General features: G+C 37.7%; 2 protein-coding genes across 2 annotated transcripts in view; one reads left to right on the top strand and one right to left on the bottom strand.

Annotated features, from left to right (window-relative positions):
- LOC136830180 (endocuticle structural glycoprotein SgAbd-8-like) overlaps window positions 1-20,288 on the top strand; it is a 70,366-nt gene that overhangs the window by 28,721 nt on the left and 21,357 nt on the right. The gene's annotated exons all lie outside the window — the stretch shown is intronic.
- On the bottom strand, window positions 151-1,390 carry LOC136830034 (flexible cuticle protein 12-like). The gene is made up of 3 exons (XM_067089246.1): window positions 1,213-1,390; window positions 763-944; window positions 151-619 (listed from the first exon to the last, which is right to left on the bottom strand). The coding sequence occupies exons 1-3, from the start codon at window positions 1,228-1,230 to the stop codon at window positions 481-483; spliced, it is 339 nt and encodes a 112-aa protein (XP_066945347.1). The 5' UTR covers window positions 1,231-1,390; the 3' UTR covers window positions 151-480.

Below are 20,288 nucleotides of genomic sequence, written 5' to 3'. Positions count from 1 at the left end.
TCTCTCTCTCTCTCTCTCTCTCTCTCTCTCTCTCTCTCTCTCTCTCTCAGTGAAGGCCTACCTCTTAAAATCTAAAAAATATATATTCATTTCAGGCTTGAAATACTTAAGATAATATATATTGGAGGTGCAGAAAACAACGAATTATCATTGAAACTTTATTTACAAACATGAAATGAGAATTGGCACTTCTCACATAATAAATAGAGCAAGAAAATAAATAGTTTTAGACGGAAATAGTTCACGAGGACTCTGAAAGCCAATCATTTCAGCTTTAGTTTATGCGATATGTAGAGAGTTAAGAATACTATTCTGTAGCCAGAATAGTAGATAATGTAGATGCTCTGATGTTGTTTTGAGATTATAAATAAATGGATGTAATATTTGCTCTAGAACAAGTTCGGGGTCTGTACACGTAAAATGTGTAGTAGATATTGTCGCCTTTTAGAGAGCATTCTGATGTCGTAATTGTCGTTTGGATTAGTAACCACCGTCGGTGCGCTGGTAAGGAAGAGCCACGGGGGTTGGGGGTGTGGGCAGGTGGTCCCCGACGGGCACGTACCCCTGGGCACCAGCTGAGAAGGTCAGGGCGATGGGGATGCCCTCAGGACCGGTGTAGCTGAGGAGATACAACAGTCGTTAGAGTTCTATTGACATTTACAGTCGCAAAGTATTGATCAGAATAAACTCATTATTTCTTTGTTGATTGGAGGATCCTTATCTGAAGGACCACCTCTGAAGGACCTCAACTTCCTTCCTTACCTCCAGCCTCCTTGAGACTCCTGTCCGTCGTTCTGCCTTCCGGACTCGTGCCTCTTGATTCCGTTTCCGGTCTCGAAGTCGAAGGTGTACTCGCCGTAGGCGTTCTGGGTTCGGTCGTCCTTCAGGATCGGGATGGGCGTCTTGTAGGAGTCGGCCACCACCACGCCCACTAGGCAGGCCAACTGTGGGAAAGGGGGAGAGATGTCAGAATCAAAGAGGGGCGGGTGTTGGGGGGAAGTATTCTTTAAGATTCATTAAGGCACAATCGGTCGAAAAGCACTTTTAATTAAAAAGATGACGTATGGCGTGATTCGATAACTTGAACCCTTAACCAGTCACTATACCATAATACAAGGCACTATAACCATCACCATTACCAAACAATGACACTATATACCGTTTTCCTCAGTCACCATCTGGGGGAATCTTTTTATAAACAAAGTCACTTACGGCGAAGAAACGGTTCATGGTGGAGAGAATGTGTGTGTGTGTTCCTCCTGACGGTTCCTCGGGAACTGATGTCTCGGTTGAATAAGGTCGCCGTTTATATAGGTCTTGAAGAGTCTCTCTCTCTTTCTCTCGCCTTTTCCCGTCGTCGGTCAAGGGGAATCTTTGTACCTGCGGCCACGCCCTTCTGAGGTAAATGATTGGGCTTACCTGAAGAAGATTGCTTGCCTCTCTCTCTCTCTCTCTCTCTCTCTCTCCTGGTTTATCTCTCTTGTCAGGTTCAGGGATCGAACGTCGGTCATTCAGATAGGAGCTAAAAGTGTAATGCATGGAGGAGAGAGAGAGAGAGAGAGAGAGAGAGAGAGAGAGAGAGAGAGAGAGAGAGAGAGAATCATGCTCCGGTATATTTACTTAGAAAATGGATAAGATTATAGGTATTTATTTACACCTGTTGATAGATTCCTTCAGTCCAGAGGTATAACTATCGTAACAAGATGTTACGCACAATTTGTGTTATAACGCTAAACCACTGTCTTCATGTAAGCCAAGGTTCTAGTCACGGCATGGAGAAAGAGAGAGAGAGAGAGACTCGTTAGTTTTATTTGCAAAATAGGATTAAAGATATATATTAAACATATAAAAATAGGAATAAAAATGGGAACAAGCTGAGAAGAAGAAGTAGACATAGTATTTCAGAATATATGGAAGCAGAGAAGTCGAGAATTCATTGCATGTTTGTTTTTGTCTTGACATTAAGAGAATTTGATAGTTCATAATTTCAAATACATATTCCATTTAGTTACCAAAATTAGTACAGTTTCAGATATTTATATTGCAGAGGTATGTTGAGTGTTCTATGTAATCAATGCTTTTTTTTAAATTTTTTTAATGAACCCGTTGCAAATATTTTATTTTACATCTTCTGATGAAAAGTATGTTGAAATGTTTAGTGCTGATTAATGGAAACAGTTCAAGAGAAAATTTTTTATTTATTTTAAATAAGGATTACTGAAGGTTTTTTTAAAAATCATTTCCCTTAAATATTGAATAGCGCTTTATTAATCTGAGAGAGAGAGAGAGAGAGAGAGAGAGAGAGAGAGAGAGAGAGAGAGAGAGAGAGAGAGAGAGATGGCGCCAGGGATCATGTTTTACCTTAAGGAAAAACAATAACCTCAAATTGTGGGGTTTGGTTTTTGAAAAAAAAAAAAACTCTTAAAAGGCCTCAGAAACATTTTTCTATTTTTTTTATTCAAATTTCACTCTCGGAGCTATTGCTGGCAGTGTCACAAGAAACAATAATTACCATGTTTTTTGGGGGTCTTATTTAGTATAGAAGTTTTTTTTTTTTTTTTTAGCACTGCGAGTTTCGAATTATTTATGAGGAAGGAAACTAATTTAATCTCTCTCTCTCTCTCTCTCTCTCTCTCTCTCTCTCTCTCTCTCTCTCTCTCTCTCTCTCTCTCTCTCTCTGGATATATCCCACGCAGTACGCTTTTAACTCACATCTGAATGACCAGCGTTCGAGCCCTGAACCTGAGAATGAGGGGACGGTATGGGTATGTCGCCAAGATATCCAGTATGGTGTTAACCTAAGCGGGTAATTGTGTACCTGGTTATTAGTTGTCCCTTGTGCGTCGCAGTTTTCAGTTTCCCTAGTGAATAATCTTCAAAAGTGGTTCAGCTGCGTTTGTTGAGGGTCGTCAAAACCTCAGATTAGCAGTTTGGTGACATGAATTAAAAATTCTGAATCTTGTATCAGCAGTGGATTAATTTTATTATATAAATTATGCTATCAAATACAGAATACAAAAAGATTTACACCGTAGGCTAATGCTTGGGGTCACTCAGGATAGCCAGGATAGAAATATTAAACGAGGAATGGAATTTTTAATTTGGGAGGCATGACGAAGAAAGCCCTGTGCAAAATTTGTACTTTCTTAAGAAAGTCGTTCAGAGGAAAGTTGTACACAATTATCTGGTGGGTGGGTGGGATTTTGCAATGTGCAGTTCTTTTTCTAAATGTTCGCTCTGCTTAGAGCGTTCGGTTAAATGAAGTAAAATTACCAACTGTCATTAGACAGAAGTTCATTAGAGCCAGATGCATTTGTTTTTATTAACCGAAGATTTCTCTTGCATGCTGTGTAGGCAAGAAATATCTGAGGATTGAGGTTTGAGAGTCAGTTACTGAGAGAGAGAGAGAGAGAGAGAGAGAGAGAGAGAGAGAGAGAGAGAAAATCACTGAAAACCATACCCCCTGGTGCTGATGCAGCCATTCTTACTTAAGCAAAGGAGTAGAATGTTCTAATTTGCATTCTCTTCTTCTCTCTCTCTCTCTCTCTCTCTCTCTCTCTCTCTCTCTCTCTCTCTCTCTCTCTCTCTCTCTCAATTACAAAACAGTCCAGTCGTTACGTCCTAACCTTGCAACCACTAACCTTCCAGTGCCTACGTTTTGAGTGCCAAGAGCTACAGGAAAATTCCTTACGTAAGCAGATATCCAGCTCTCTGGAATCTCGAGTAAGATGGCCAGTTAGTGCCACATATAGTGTGTGGCACTCCTACTTCAATGGCACAGTCGTTTCTCTGGTCATAAGTACATAGAATTGTTCAGTATTCTGGCTGGAGAGTCTTCAGCTTAATTCAAAAGCCAATTGGAATGCGAAATAAGCGTTTATCAGATGGACGTTGAAATGGAAAGTAAAATAGGGTTATCCAGTAATGTTCTAAGCGTGAAAGCTGGCGAATGTAAACAGTACATTGAGCTAAACGAATGAATAAGAAAATATCAAGTTAATATAAAGTTGTAGGAGAATGTTCGTCTCTGGATTACGTATATACATTCAGCCCATGATTACTAATCTATCGTTGTATAAACAATCGCGCCTTGATAATATATTTCAGCCCAACACGAAGATAACTAGCATTGTAAACTAACTCCAGTGGATGTATGATTTAAACCAACACAGTTCACAATTCCAGAATGTAAATAAACGGAGCAGTGCTTCCTCACTCGAGAGAGGTCCAAAATCTAGCATTTTACCTAATATCAGTAGATCATCATAATCATGGTCTTTTCTGACCGTGCTGTAACTGAATGGCGCACTGCAGATGTCGTAATTCTGCATTACCTGCCAGGAATTACCTGTAATGTTAGTGGCAGCTGCTGCTGCAGGCAACAGCGCTGTTCTTACAGTGCTGTGAATCTTTCCTTTCAAAAGTTTTCCTTCCTTCGGAGAAATAAATTGGCTCGTTTGCTTGCGAACTTTCCCCTGTTTTTACATTTACCAAAACATTCAGCTGTCATCTGAATGTATACACAGATCCGCTTTTGTGGGTGCATTTCATATTTGTCATCAGTTCATTTACCTAAGCATCCCATTTTTTTTATGTATCCTCGTGAGTTTTCCCCTTATTTAAAAAATTTAATGAAAAAATTGCAGACCAGCCTAATGGCGTCTATAAAGATGTTGATAATTTGAGTATTTTTATTTCATCAAAAAATAGCCTGCTTGTTTTTAAGTCAAATGTTACTACGTGTTCAGGGGAAGGATGGAGGACATAACATACTAAAAATTCATTCCATATTTTCCTATGATTGTTCGCTAAATTTGTAAGTTTGACAGTAGTTAAATCAACCGACTTTACATACTTTCACACTGTTGTATTTAGGAAGGAGGACCAGTTTCACTTAATAGAATGAATGATTGAGAATCTTTATTTTGCTGAATTATTTAGTACAAATTCATAGTGTATGGAGAATTTATAGCTGAATTTGATGAAAATGAAGAAATAATAATGTACAAGTTATTACAAGGATGCCATTCAGGTTATTCCACCTTTGTTGCACAGAGGCCTATATGAGTCATCTTCATTTTCTGATTCTGGCACCACCTGTGAAGGAGGTAGCTAAAGGTCATTCTTATATGCTTGTCTGTGGGATTATCGGAGGGTTGTTGATTTATAGTGTAAAAAATGCTTTCCTGATGGACTTGAAGGTCAATATCCTCTCTCGTGTCCCTGATTTTAATGTGGAAGTTTCTGAGCAGAGATCTTCCTTGAAGTCTAATATTTGGGACTTCTGCACTGAACATCCTGATTACTTTTGTTATTTTGTAATTATTTTTCTTTTTGGATACTATATTTATTCAAAGTTTCAACAAACTGTAACTCCTCCCCACCTTTTACGTTATAAATGTTTGACAAATTTTCCAGCATCTAGTTGAGGTTTTTTGTTTGTGAAAATATTTCACACTATTTGAGGAGGTTTTTCTTTAACATCTCGTTTACTTTTTTCTTTATCTTTGGTCATATTTTTCTGTCTTGGATTTTTGTACTTGTTAGTAGCTTTCGTTTTCCTTTAACTTTAGGCGAGCAGTTTTTATAAGTTCAGGGATTACCTCGTTCAGTGATTTACATTATTACCCAGTGGAATTAATTATCCCTCTAAGCAGTTTCAAAGAGCATGATTGAAATGAATATCTTTCTTTGTTGTCCAAGTACCGTTCGTCACAAATTGCTCACAAAAAGGGTCGACCTTCCATACAAATATAAGGTTGCAACCAAACCGCTCTTAGCTACCGCCATTAAACTACCCCTGCCTTGCCGAACCAATACGGTTGTAGACGCAGCTCACAAAAGGGGAACCAATGGTGGAAGAGGCAAAAAGTATTACCTGACCGTTCCAGCTTTGGCAGCTACACTTTTAGTTAGCTTGCTTTTGCGTCCGTTTGTTTGTTTTGGTCAAATCTTGCAACTCAATTTTCGACCTGTTCCCTCCGTCCGATGGACTCGAAATTTTGCATGGTTACTCATTCCCGGTGACAATACACCCTTACATGATCAGTAGGTCAACAGTGACCTCTAATGGCCTCTCCCAGTATCTCAGGATTTGTATGAAACTCCTCAGATTTTTCACAACTTGTTTGACTCAGTAAATAACTCTACGGATTTTCCAAACCACTGGATATCAATTTCGTTAGCTACAATCATGAATCGGTTACAATTTGTCAAAAGTAAAAAGTATAAAATAAAAAATATAAAAGTTTTAAATCATGCTTTTATAAAAATGCACTAAAAAGTGAAAAATAAATTTTTCGAGACACTATGATTTTCTTACAATTAATCATGAAAGGAAATGCTACAAGAAAAAAAATAATATATATATATATATATATATATATATATATATATATATATATATATATATATATATATATATATATATATATATATATATATATTTTTTTTTTTTTTTTTTCTAGCATTTTGTTCCATATTTGGCGCTCACACTTTCATTCTTCTAGACATGATTATTTGTAAGAAAATCCTGGTGTCTCAAAAAATTTTTTTTCACTTTTTAGTGCATTTTAATAGAAGCGTGTTTTAAAAAACTTTTTAAAAATATTTTAATTTACTTGCTTATAAACATACCCATGGATTGCCTTTGGTTTTAGTTCTTATCGTCTTTGATACCACGTATGTTAGCTATAACTGTAATTTTGCAAAAGCGCAAAAAACCACTAGAAAAAGCATGCGTACCTCACAAAGCACAAAGAAATATTAGAAAAAGCATGCACACCTCACATAAAGCTAAATATTTCACCATAAATTTAGTTCTTGTCTGTTATGATATTGTGCGAGCTGTACCTTTAATTTTACGAAATAAAGAAAATTATTAGATAAAACATCTGCAAATTTATATAACATGGTAAAATTAGCATATTTAACGAGCATCTTGGAAAAGATACAGCGTTGGAAATATTCACTTTCAACTTCCCATGGAAGGTAGAGAATTTTTTTTTTTTTTTACAGTATGTGCATTTGCACATCTTCCTCCTTCCATTGATGTGTTATTATCGGCCAACCTTAAAGTTTGCCCGGTCTAGGGGTATGCTTAATATATATTTTAGTCTGGTCTGTCAGGGTTAATATGTTTATTTGAATGTCCCCACTATTTTTTGAGCGAGAGTGTGTTGCATATATTTATCATTTATAGACGAATTGAAAGATGAATTCTGTTTTATTTATCATACTTGCATTTATGATCTGGTTTATACAAAATTCTCTCTATAAATACATAGATTTAGATAAATACAAAAGGCATGAAATCTCAGGAAGTGTTGACGGGGCGTCACTTATGGAGTTGCCTAATTGTTAGACCTCTTACACAAAATCTGTATTCACATGAATGAAACACACCTGAAATCAGTAGAAATTAAATACAAAATAAATAAGGATAATAGTTATTATAAAACGAAATAACTTAAAGTAAAGGTTCTTATTGTTTTATATTTAACATAACAATCTGCTTCTTTTACTTTTGACGCTGATTTGATGAACGGACGTTTCACTAGCGTGATTGCTTCTAATGAATATAAAATAGCTAGAAATTTCTTAATGTCATATCTGTCTAGAGTTCACTACTAGACAATAATGACACTACATGAATAATTCATAATTAGATTGTGTTAATAGTGACTACTTAATACCACTGTCGATAAAATTATCTCACGCTGTCAAATGTTTGTCATGATATTATGTGAGCAGTAATTAAAATTTTACAAAGAAAATTATTGGATAAAAAACAACTGTAACTTTACAAAACTTGGTAAAATTAGCATATTTTTCACGAGTATCTTAAAGATACAGGTTTGGAAATATTCACTTTCAACTTCCCATGGAAGGTACAGTATGTGCAATTGCATATCTTCCTCCTTCCATAGATGTGTTTTTATTAGCCAACCTTAAAGTTCGCCTGATCTAGGGGTGTGCTTAATATATACTTTAGTCCGGTCTGTCAGGGTTAATATATTAATTAGAATGTCCCCACTATTTTTGAGCGAGAGAGAGTGTTGCATATATTTATTATATAAACGAATTGAGAGAAATGAATTCTGTTCTATTGATTATAGGTGCAGCTATAATTTGATTTATACAAAACTTCTCTATATGAATACATAGATTTAGATAATACAAAAGGCATGAAATCCCAGCAATAAAGTTCATCTGAAATCAGTAGAAATTAAATACAAAATAAATGAAGATAAACGATATCATAAAACGAAATAATTTGAAGTAAAGATGTTTGTTTGTTTTATATTTAACATAACAATCTGCGTCTTTTACCTTTGACGTTGATTTGCTGAACGGCCGTTACACTAGCGAATTTGTTTTTGTAAATGAAAACAACAAAGGACGTTTCTTGATGTCATTTCTGTCTAGAGTTCACTACTAGATAGACAATGACACTACATGACTAACACATTCAGTTATAGTGTTAATAGTGACTACTTAATACTACTGTCGTTAAAATTATATCAGGTTGTCATTTATGACTAACTCACATTCTGTAACTTGGTAAAATTAGCATATTTTACGAGCATCTTGGAAAAGATACAGCGTTGGAAATATTTACTTTCAAATTTCCTTACAGTAAGTGCATTCGCATATCTTCCTCCTTCCATTTATGTGTTGTTATCGGCCAACCTTAAAGTTTGCCGGGTCTAGGGGTGTGCCTGATATATATTTTAGTCTGGTCTGTCATGGTTAATATATTGAGAGAATGTTCTGTTGATTATAGGTGCAGTTATAACCTGGTTTATACAAACTTCTCTCTATGAATACATGGATTTAGATAATATACAAAAGGCATGAAATCTCAGGAAGTGTTGGGCGCGGCGTCAGGTATGGATTTACCTATTTGCTGGACTTCGTACACAAAACTTGTATTCACACCAATAAAGCACACCTAAAATCAGTAGAAATTAAATACAAAGTAAATGAGGATAATCGTTATTAAAAAACGAAATAATTTAAAGGAAAGTTTCTTATTGTTTTATATTTAACATAACAATCTGTTTCTTTTACCTTTGACGCTGATTTGCTGAACGGCCGGCGGTTACACTAGCGTATTTGCGCTATTATTACTTGAAAATAAACAATACTTTTCTTGATGTCATTTATGTCTAGAGTTCACTACTAGATAAACAATGACACTACATGACTAACACATTCATTTATATTGTTAATAGTGACTACTTAATACTACTGTCGTTAAAATTATATCAGGTTGTCATTTATGACTGACTCACATTCTGTAACATGGTAAAATTAGCATATTTTACGAGCATCTTGGAAAAGATACAGCGTTGGAAATATTTAATTTCAAATTCCCGTGGAAGGTAGAGAATTTTTTTCCTTACAGTATACTACATGACTAACACATTCAGTTATAGTGTTAATAGTGACTACTTAATACTACTGTCGTTAAAATTATATCAGGTTGTCATTTATGACTAACTCACATTCTGTAACGTGGTAAAATTAGCATATTTTACGAGCATCTTGGAAAAGATACAGCGTTGGAAATATTTACTTTCAAATTCCCGTGGAAGGTGGAGAATTTTTTTTCCTTTCAGCAAGTGCATTCGCATATCTTCCTCCTTCCATTTATGTGTTATTATCGGCCAACCTTAAAGTTTGCCGGGTCTAGGGATGTGCCTAATATATACATTTTAGTCTGGTCTGTCAGGGTTAATATATTGAGAGAATGTTCTGTTGATTATAGGTGCAGTTATAACCTGGTTTATACAAACTTCTCTCTATGAATACATAGATTTAGATAATATACAAAAGGCATGAAATCTCAGGAAGTGTTGGGCGCGGCGTCAGGTATGGTTTTACCTATTTGCTGGACTTTGTACACAAAACTTGTATTCACACCAATAAAGTGCATCTGAAATCAGTAGAAATTAAATACAAAGTAAATAAGGATAATCATTATTAAAAAACGAAATAATTTAAAGGAAAGTTTCTTATTGTTTTATATTTAACATAACAATCTGCTTCTTTTACCTCTGACGCTGATTTGCTGAACGGCCGTTACACTAGCAAATTTGTTTTTGTAAATGAAAACAACAAAACACGTTTCTTGATGTCATTTCTGTCTAGAGTTCACTACTAGATAGACAATGACACTACATGACTCATTCAGTTATAGTGTTAATAGTGACTACTAATGCTACTGTCGTTAAAATTATATCAGGTTGTCATTTATGACTAACACACTCTGTAACTTTATATGACTTGGTAAAATAAGCATATTTTACGAGCATCTTGGAAAAGATACAGCGTTGGAAATATTTACTTTCAACTTCCCGTGGAAGGTACAGAATTTTTTTTTCCCTTACAGTATGTGCATTCGCATATCTTCCTCTTTCCATTGATGTGTTATAATCGGCCAACCTTAAAGTTTGCCGGGTCTAGGGGTGTGCCTAATATATATTTTAGTCTGGTCTGTCAGGGTTAATATATTGAGAGACTGTTCTGTTGATTATAGGTGCAGTTATAACCTGGTTTATACAGACTTCTCTCTATGAATACATAGATTTAGATAATATACAAAAGGCATGAAATCTTAGGAAGTGTATGGATTTACCTATTTGTTGGACTTCGTACACAAAACTTGTATTCACACCAATAAAGCACACCTAAAATTAGTAGAAATTAAATACAAAGTAAATGAGGATAATCGTTATTTAAAACGAAATAATTTAAAGGAAAGTTTCTTATTGTTTTATATTTAACATAATAATCTGCTTCTTTTACTTTCGACGCTAGTGAAATTGCATCAAGGAAAAGAAGCACAGTTGAATAGTTTGCTTGGTGTCATTACCGTCTAGAGTTCACTACTAGATAACGATGACACTACTCGACTAAATCTTAATCATTTTAATTATTAACAGTGATTTCTTTACACTACTGTCGATAAAATTATCTCACGTTGTCAATTAAGTTAATGCTACTTTCAATAATATTAATGTAAGCAGTCACAAGGTTAATGCTACTTTCAATATTAACTCAAGATGCCAATTAAGGTCAGGGTTACTTTTTAATTTGACAGTACACGTGTTTCATTTGAATCTAACGCGGCCTGCTCGTTCTTTGTAAAGAAATGCGCTTGCGTGAGTTCTAGAACTGAATCCAGAATTCTGAGGGGCATTTCCTTGCACAGAATAAGAGGCCTGTGTGTAATTCAAGTCAAACGTCCGTACTGTTAAAAAGTAGCCCTGACCTCAGTTGGCGTCATGAGTTTCTGCTGAAAGTAAGCTTTAACCTTAACTAAGAGCTTGGTTTAGTATAAAATGTAGCTTTGATCTCGACTGACAAGCTTGAGTTAATACCTTATGTTTATCGATAATTTTTAGTGTCATTGTTTGCCTCGTAGTGAACACGAGTACAAACGTGACATCCAGAACTTTAGTAAATCATTTTTTATCATTGACGTCGTTGCCAGTGTCACGTCCGTTCAGCAATTCAGCGACAAAGGTAAAAGAAGCGGATTGTTATGTTAAATATAAAGCATTAAGAAACTTTATTTTAAATTGTCTCATTTTATGATGACATTCAACCTTGTTTATTTTGTATTGAATTTCTAATGATTTCAGATGTGCTTTATAGTTGTGGATACAGATTTTGTTTGAGGTCCAATATTTGGTAAGCGATTTTAGTAAGTGACGCCGCGCCCAACACTTCCCGAGATTTCATGCCTTTTGTGTTATCTAAATCTGTGTATTCATAGAGATAAGTTTTGTATAAACCAGATTTCAACAGCGCCTATAATCAATACAGTAGAAGTCATATATGTCAACTCGTCTATATAACTAATAAATAATTACTTGGAAACGAAAATGGCAGCATGGCGAGAATCTGCCTCACCTTGGTCAAGTCGTTCATTTTAGCATCCACGGCCAACGCTCTCTCTCTCTCTCTCTCTCTCTCTCTCTCTCTCTCTCTCTCTCTCTCTCTCTCTCTCTCTCTCTCTCTCTCTCTCTCTCTCTCTCTCTCTCTCTGTGTGTGTGTGTGTGTGTGTTTGAACGAATTTTGCGGGAAAAACGTTCATATCACTTCAATAAATGACCTATGGCAACTCTGCTAGCTCTAGCATTTTCATGAGCTAATTAGGAATTTTTTTTTCAATACATCTAGTATATTATGGCATCAAATCTTTATAATGTCAAGTTTAATATATTTCAGTTCTAATATGTTTGGTACATCTTGTAAAAAAAAAAAAAAAAGAGAGATCTTGCTTAACATTGTCAGGACTTAACAAAATGTCTAACGATCACGGGGCTATGCTCTATTTGTTATTTCTACATACAATTCTGAAGCAGGTTCAAGAAGTTAATATTTTCTATAGTTTCAATCGAACTCAGTGGATAAGACCAAGTTATGTACTGTTTCCAATTTGATTAAGGGTAGGCTATAGCGAAAATTTTGGTTTTACCAATCAGCAGAATATTCATAAAAATACCGTTCCGACTATTTCTGAGCTACACAGAGAACGTCGGCCGTGGACGCTAAAATGAACGACTTGACTAAGGTGAGGAAGATTCTCGACATGAAACCATTTTCGTTTCCTAGCAATTATTTATTCTGGCGGGCCTTGTTAGGTTTTATGTACAACCCTCCACAGGGATGATTCCCTCTCTGGCGGGCCTTGTTAGGTTTTCTGTATAACCCTCCACAGGGATGATTCCCTCTCTGGCGGGCCTTGTTAGGTTTTCTGTATAACCCTCCACAGGGATGATTCCCTCTCTGGCGGGCCTTGTTAGGTTTTATGTATAACTCTCCACAGGGATGATTCCCCCTCTGGCAGGCCTTGTTAAGTTTTATGTACAGCCCTCCACAGGGATGATTCGCTCTCTGGTGGACCTTGTTAGGTTTTATATACAACCCTCCACAGGGATGATGCCCTCTCTGGCGGGCCTTGTTAGGCTTTATGTACAACCCTCCACAGGGATGATTCCCTCTCTGGCAGGCCTTGTTAGATTTTATGTATAACCCTCCACAGGGATGATTCCCTCTCTGGCGGGCCTTGTTAGGTTTTCTGTATAACCCTCCACAGGGATGATTCCCTCTCTGGCGGGCCTTCTTAGGTTTTATGTATAACTCTCCACAGGGATGATCCCCTCTCTGGCGGGCCTTGTTAGATTTTATGTATAACCCTCCACAGGGATGATTCCCTCTCTGGCAGGCCTTGTTAGGTTTTCTGTATAACCCTCCACAGGGATGATTCCCTCTCTGGCGGGCTTTGCTAGATTTTATGTATAACCCTCCACAGGGATGGTTCCCTCTCTGGCGGGCCTTGTTAGGTAACCCTCCACAGGGATGATTCCCTCTCTGGCGGGCCTTCTTAGGTTTTATGTATAACTCTCCACAGGGATGATTCCCCCTCTGGCGGGCCTTGCTAGATTTTATGTATAACCCTCCACAGGGATGATTCCCTCTCTGGCGGGCCTTGTTAGGTTTTATGTATAACCCTCCACAGGGATGATTCCCTCTCTGGCGGGCCTTCTTAGGTTTTATGTGTAACCCTTCACAGGGATGATTCCCTCTCTGGTGGGCCTTGTTAGGTTTTCTGTATAACCCTCCACAGGGATGATTCCCTCTCTGGTGGGCCTTGTTAGGTTTTATGTATAACTCTCCACAGGGATGATTCCCCCTCTGGCAGGCCTTGCTAGATTTTATGCATAACCCTCCACAGGGATGATTCCCTCTCTGGCAGGCCTTGTTAGGTTTTATGTATAACCCTCCACAGGGATGATTCCCCCTCTGGCAGGCCTTGCTAGATTTTATGCATAACCCTCCACAGGGATGATTCCCTCTCTGGCAGGCCTTGTTAGGTTTTATGTATAACCCTCCACAGGGATGATTCCCTCTCTGGCAGGCCTTCTTAGGTTTTATGTTTAACCCTCCACAGGATGATTCCCTCTCTGGTGGGCCTTGTTAGGTTTTATGTATAACCCTCCACAGGGATGATTCCCTCTCTGGTGGGCCTTCTTAGGTCTTATGTATAACTCTCCACAGGGATGATTCGCTCTCTGGCGGGCCTTGTTAAGTTTTATGTACAGCCCTCCACAGGGATGATTCGCTCTCTGGTGGACCTTGTTAGGTTTTATGTACAACCCTCCACAGGGATGATGCCCTCTCTGGCGGACCTTGTTAGGCTTTATGTACAACCCTCCACAGGGATGATTCCCTTTCTGGCGGGCCTTGCTAGATTTTATGTATAACCCTCCAGAGGGATGATTCGCTCTCTGGTGGACCTTGTTAGGTTTTATGTACAACCCTCCACAGGGATGATGCCCTCTCTGGCAGGCTTTGTTAGGCTTTACGTACAACCCTCCACAGGGATGATTCCCTCTCTGGCGGGCCCTTGTACGTCTTCAAAATAATGTGCTTCTTGTGTTTTATAATTGTCTTTTAGTGTTTTCTCGTCAGTGTTGTAAGCTCCTGCAGAAATTCAGAATATTAGCCTTTAGTTCTTGTTTAAATTTGCTTTCTTCTTGTATGGTCTGCGCTTCAGGAGATTTACGATTTTCTCAAAGTTCTATGGGTCCCTATCAACCAAGACATGTTTTTATTTATTTACTTCCCCCTTTATTCTCATGTTTTTTTTTTTACAATTGCTTCTGTAAGCAGGTAAACTGCTAATTTTTTTTTCCATGATTTGATAAAATTGATAATTGTGTGTGTTTGTGCTGATCTTGACTTTACGAAATGCAGTGAATTTGGACCCCTAAACTGTAGGATTACGGGAAGTCACTTCTGGAGTTACACAAAACCTGTATTCACAGCATTAAAGCATATTTGAAATCGGTAGAAAAAAAAATTCAAAGTAAATGACGATAAGCGTCATTATAAAACTAAATAATTTAAAGTAAAGTTTCTTATTGTTTTATATTTAACATAACAATCTGCTTCTTTTACCCTTGACGCTGGTTTGATGAACGGCCGTTACACTAACGATTTTGCGTAAACGAAACGGAAAATTAGTAGAAGACACTTTTTGATGTCATGTCTGTCTAGAGTTCACTACTAGATAAACTAAGACACTGTATGACCAACTCGTATTCAAATTAAGTGTTAATGCTGCTCACTAAAATGATCTCGGGCTGACAATTGAAGTCAATGCTATTTTCAAATTTCAGTAATATCAGTTTAAGCTGTCAGTCAAGATTAATGCTACTTTCATATTGATTCAAGATGTCATTTAAGGTCAGTGCTGCTTTTTAAATTAATTTAGCAGTACAGGTGTTGATAAATTGAAAAAATGAGTGGTTTATCTGCTTACAGAAACGGATATTTTAAGATCTCAAAATTCTATGGGTCTTCCGTATCCCCTAAGGCATGTTTTTGTTTGCGTTCCCCCCCCCCCCTTTATTCCCTCGTTTCCTCTAGAAAGAAAGCTGCCTTTTGAAGATTTTTGATTACATACCCCCCTCAGGATAGGTATCGATTGGTCTAATTATACCAGTGTATAGCCTTTACGAAAGTTCGTTTATGGTTTCCCTAAGAGGTTAGTGGGGTAGAATGTGGTATTTTTTTTTTTTTTGTCCTTGTAAACAAGGACACTTTCGCTGCTAGAGGCTTTTTATTTTTTTAAATGGCCTGACTCGACTTTTCCATAAAATATGATAAGTCATCACATGGATTATAGCTCCAAGATTTATTGGTACTTCACAAACAATATCACAACAGACCACAGCAAGAACAACTGCACGTCCCGAGCACTTCATTCCCAAGGTTGTGAATCCCCGTTGGGCAAACCTTTGATTGAAAGGTTAGTCCTCGAGAGTTCGCCTCAACCGAACGGAATAACAATCACGCACCCAACAGGGCTCAAGGGAGAGCTTGAACCTCGAAACTGGGGAGTTGCAGACAAAAGCCCCAGGGGAAGGGTCTTCGAGAAGGTCCCTCTCATTCTGTTCACGTCAGCCACTCCGGGAGAGAGTTTTGCAACGTGTTGTAGGGCGTGAGTATCCCTGTAGGGTGGGTAGTTCCTGCTGGGGAGGGGTAGGGGGGAGGTCATTTTCCGATCTTTCCCCGTCAGCCCAAAGGCCCGTGAAAGTATTCGCTGGAATGGCTACAGTTGGTTTCAGAAGAGATGAAACATCTAATTAAAGTTCTTTAACTCCTGGTCTTTCGTTTCTGCTACTACTACTACTACTGCTGCTACTACTACTACTACTACTACTGCTGCTGCTGCTGCTACTACTACTACTACTACTACTACTACTACTACTACTACTACTATAAGTAGCGGTGGCCGATGGGCGTGTTTATTTGCAATCGTCTTTTTTGTATAGGTCTTTGTTCCAAGTTGTTCCTCCAGAAATTGTTCAGTTTTAGGGTCGTTATTCTAATAATTTGCTTATTTTCATAACTTTAATTTTATCTCTTTAAAAAAAAAAAGTGTCCAGTTCTACATATTCTTTTATTTATATTTTCCCATCTTCCAAAACGTCTAAATTTCTTTTTTATTATCCTTATTTTCTTGATTCCATCATGGTTTTTGAGTCTGTCAAGTGTCCAATGACCTGCTTGTTTTTCTCCATTGTATTTGCATATTTCTCTTCTGCTGTGTATCCCTTTATAATTCTTGATTCTTTACAAAATTACCCTGCTATGGGCTGGTTTATTAACCTGTAAGGTGATTGGTGATTAATGGCATGAATCACTTGACTGCAGGATTTCACAGGGAAAGGGGGCTGCCTGTGTTAGGCCTGACCTCGTACTAAAATGTTAGACCACAATGTTCTCGCCAGCTTTTTAATAGTATGTTCGATCTTGCACACAACTGATTAGGATTTTGGTATCTTTCCTATAGATATTGACCCCCCAAGGGTTTTCGTTGTCGTTATCTAGGACTAATATTTCTTGGGGGGTCATTATCTTTATGATATTTACAGTATTTTATTTGTTTTTACGGGAATCCCCAACGGGCTTGTACTAAACACGCCGCAAAGGTGGATACATACCAGGTTAAAACACTTGAGGGGTCACTATCTAGGAAAGATCAATATTTTGTTATATTTTGTATCTTTTTGATGAGTCCATTTCCCATAAAGCTTATTTTTTTAATTTCCGTAATTTACAATTCTGAATTTGGAAACTTTCCATACGTTTGCCTAAAGTTTTAGTGTTAAAAAAAATGCATAAAATATGACTCGATTCTGGGCTGAAAAAATTTTGCTATTCGTCTCTTATGATCATGTTGACTGTTTTTTTTTTTTTTTTCGTGCCATGAAAAACATAGAGAGGGAACTGCACTCTGTTCTAACTGCCGGGCCTTTTCCCACATTCTTCGAGTATGTAAAATGAGGTTGAGCTTGGAAATTTTATAGGATTATTATGAGTTTGAATGCACTTCGGAACAGCATACGTCAGTTAAGGGCTCGTCTACTAGTTTGCATGGCCATATATATACGCAGCAAAAATGGAATATCTCTGTATCGATACTTTTTTCTGGTCGCAAGTTCTCAGAATATTAACTTGTATGTGTAGAGATACAAACATACAACACAAACTCGTACAGACTAGATTTTTGCGTGAAACCACCACATACACCTGCTCTTGCCTTTTATCGATGTTGGCTGTAGGTGTTCTTAAGACCAACAGCTACAACAACAAAAACAACAACATTGTTGCTGTGGGAAGGTGGAGGGAGGGAGTCGCAATTATCACAACTATGGCGGTGAAGGACATACTATGACCGCGGGCGGGTAATGATCATCGGAATTCCGAAGAAGAAATGGGAAAGGGCGTGACACGCGCCCGGTGATGATGGGTTGACCTGACCTCGGTTGTGCAATGAGTGAGAAACATTCCAGCTTTTACTCCATAGTACAAATGCAAAACAACGAACAAGAACTCCATAATTCCTCAAGAATACACATCTTTAGCAACCCTCTTTGACACCTGGTAGGCAGATATCCTTCAGTAATCTATATATAAAAAACAACTATTCACAAAACCTAAATGATTAGCAGGTAACACCTAGCGATACGGTTCAGCAGGCAACCACCCAGAGCAGTACATATCATTTAAGCAGACAGCCTTTCAGAGTAGGTATCGGGTGATCAAGCAAACCTTCAGAGTATGCATTGGTTCAGCAGGCAACCCCTCAGAGCATGTATCAGTTCAGCAGGCAACCTTTTAGAGCATGTATCAGTCCAACAGGCACCGCCGTAGAGCAGGTACAGTTCAGCAGGCAACCCTTCAGAGTGTATGTTCAGCAGGTATCAGTTCAGCAGGCAACCTTTTAGAGCATGTATCAGTTCAGCAGGCGACCCCTTAGAGCAGGTATCAATTCAGCAGGCAACTCTCCCATTCGAGATGGCAAAACTACTTTGCTTAGTGACCATTCAAATCGACTAACGAGTGAAGATATACAACCATGTTGTAATAATCATTAGCAGTTTACCAGGATGCAATCTTGCTAAAGTATCTTGTCATCAACACTGCAGAATCATTTAAAAGGATTGCCGTAATTTTTGTTTTTAAGGGGAAAATATGTTATGACGGTAATAAGCATCGCATATATAGTCATTAAGAAAACCACGGAATGTAATGAATCTTATAATTACGTACAGTAATCAACAATCGCACAAGGATACAATCCAGTTATGCAATTGAAATGTTGAAGAATTTTAATTACCTTAACGAATGTTAGTACGTACTAGACTTGAAAAATTTAAATTTTAGAGTTTGAGATTTGATAAAGATAATTAAACAGGTAAAATGTAGATTAAAATGCCTTTAAGTAGAAGAAAATGTATATATTTATTTAAGGTAGTTTTGACTGTGAAGACTCAGTTGTACTCTGCAAGTTTAAAGTGTAGATCAGTTTCTTTACTAATATATATTTTTTCTAATACACTATGGGTACCTAGATAATTGATATATAAAACACCAGCTTCAGAAATAAACGAGAAATTGACGCCAGAACGAAAAAAAGTTCCCAAAGCCTTAACCTTGGCTTCCAGCGGCGCCAAGTTTCTTAACTTTCCTTTTCTCCTGTTAATGGTGCCATTAGTAACAAACGTCTTCTCTCTTTTTTTTTTTCATGCTCTTCCAGTAAACGACCACGATAGAGTGGGCGTGGGTGTGAACGGTGAGTTAGAAACAGATAGAATTACTCTCTATAAAACTCTTCTTTTGATTACGTGGTTTCGTGGTTATTTTTTTTTCCCCCTAGGAGGTAATGCGCAGTCTCCGAGTGAAGATGTCGTGAATATAGGTCTAAATCAGTGTATAATTATTCACGCTTTCTCACTGATTCGTTTATAATGCGGTATTTATTCTTATGTTTATTTGTCCAGTCTTGTACATAGGTCTAAAGATTGATTTTACACACAGACACCTACATAGACAGACACAAACACACACAACAGCGATGCAGTACAGTTTCGTGTGATTAGGCTGATATTTCACATTACACAACCCCCACTGACAAAAAAATATTAGGAAAACAAAGTAAGTACTCCCATACATAAAAGAGAAACTCTGTAAACCAGCATAACTCAATATAAGCTCGTATAAGCAGGCATGTACGTGCACAAAAACGTAATACTAACGTAACGTAACCAGCGCCTCTGGAAAGCACCTGTTACAAAAACGCACGAACTCCAGCACAAACAATGCCTAGACCTAGTTCAGGCACTTAGCAAGAGATCAACTTACTTGCGGACAAAAGCCATCGCTCATTACCCCATAAGCAATACCTGTCGAAGCACACACGCCTATGGTGGTTAAGCCATCCTGCGGCTGACCTAAGCCTCTGGAGAACAATGTTCCTTTCCACAGTCGTTGTAATTGCTCGTGTCTTTGGGTTTTTGTTTGCAGACAAGGACGCGAACGAGAGAGAGAGAGAGAGAGAGAGAGAGAGAGAGAGAGAGAGAGAGAGAGAGAGAGAGAGAGATTAGGCCACAAGAATTCTCTGGCGAGGAAAAAAATAAAGGCTTTCTGCCGTTTCCCTTTTGTTCGTTTATTGTATGATTATTATGAATTAGATCGTAGTAACAACAGTCCTTCGAACATTGGCTGCATTGGCATATTGCTCTCTGAACGTGTCGCCATGCCATTTAAGACCATTTGAAACATAAACAGTCATAGGTCTAAAGTCAATCCAAAAATAGGGCCACGCTAAGCAGCATCGGGTACATTATTTTAAGGCCGTATTGGAAAAAACCTATATTCAAAGGTTGGCACAGACCAACTCTCAACCCTGAGTTATTGCC

The sequence above is a fragment of the Macrobrachium rosenbergii genome, chromosome 46 (assembly GCF_040412425.1).
Source record: "Macrobrachium rosenbergii isolate ZJJX-2024 chromosome 46, ASM4041242v1, whole genome shotgun sequence".
Taxonomy (NCBI): Eukaryota; Metazoa; Arthropoda; class Malacostraca; order Decapoda; family Palaemonidae; genus Macrobrachium; species Macrobrachium rosenbergii.
This window is presented reverse-complemented; position numbering and strand designations above follow the sequence as displayed.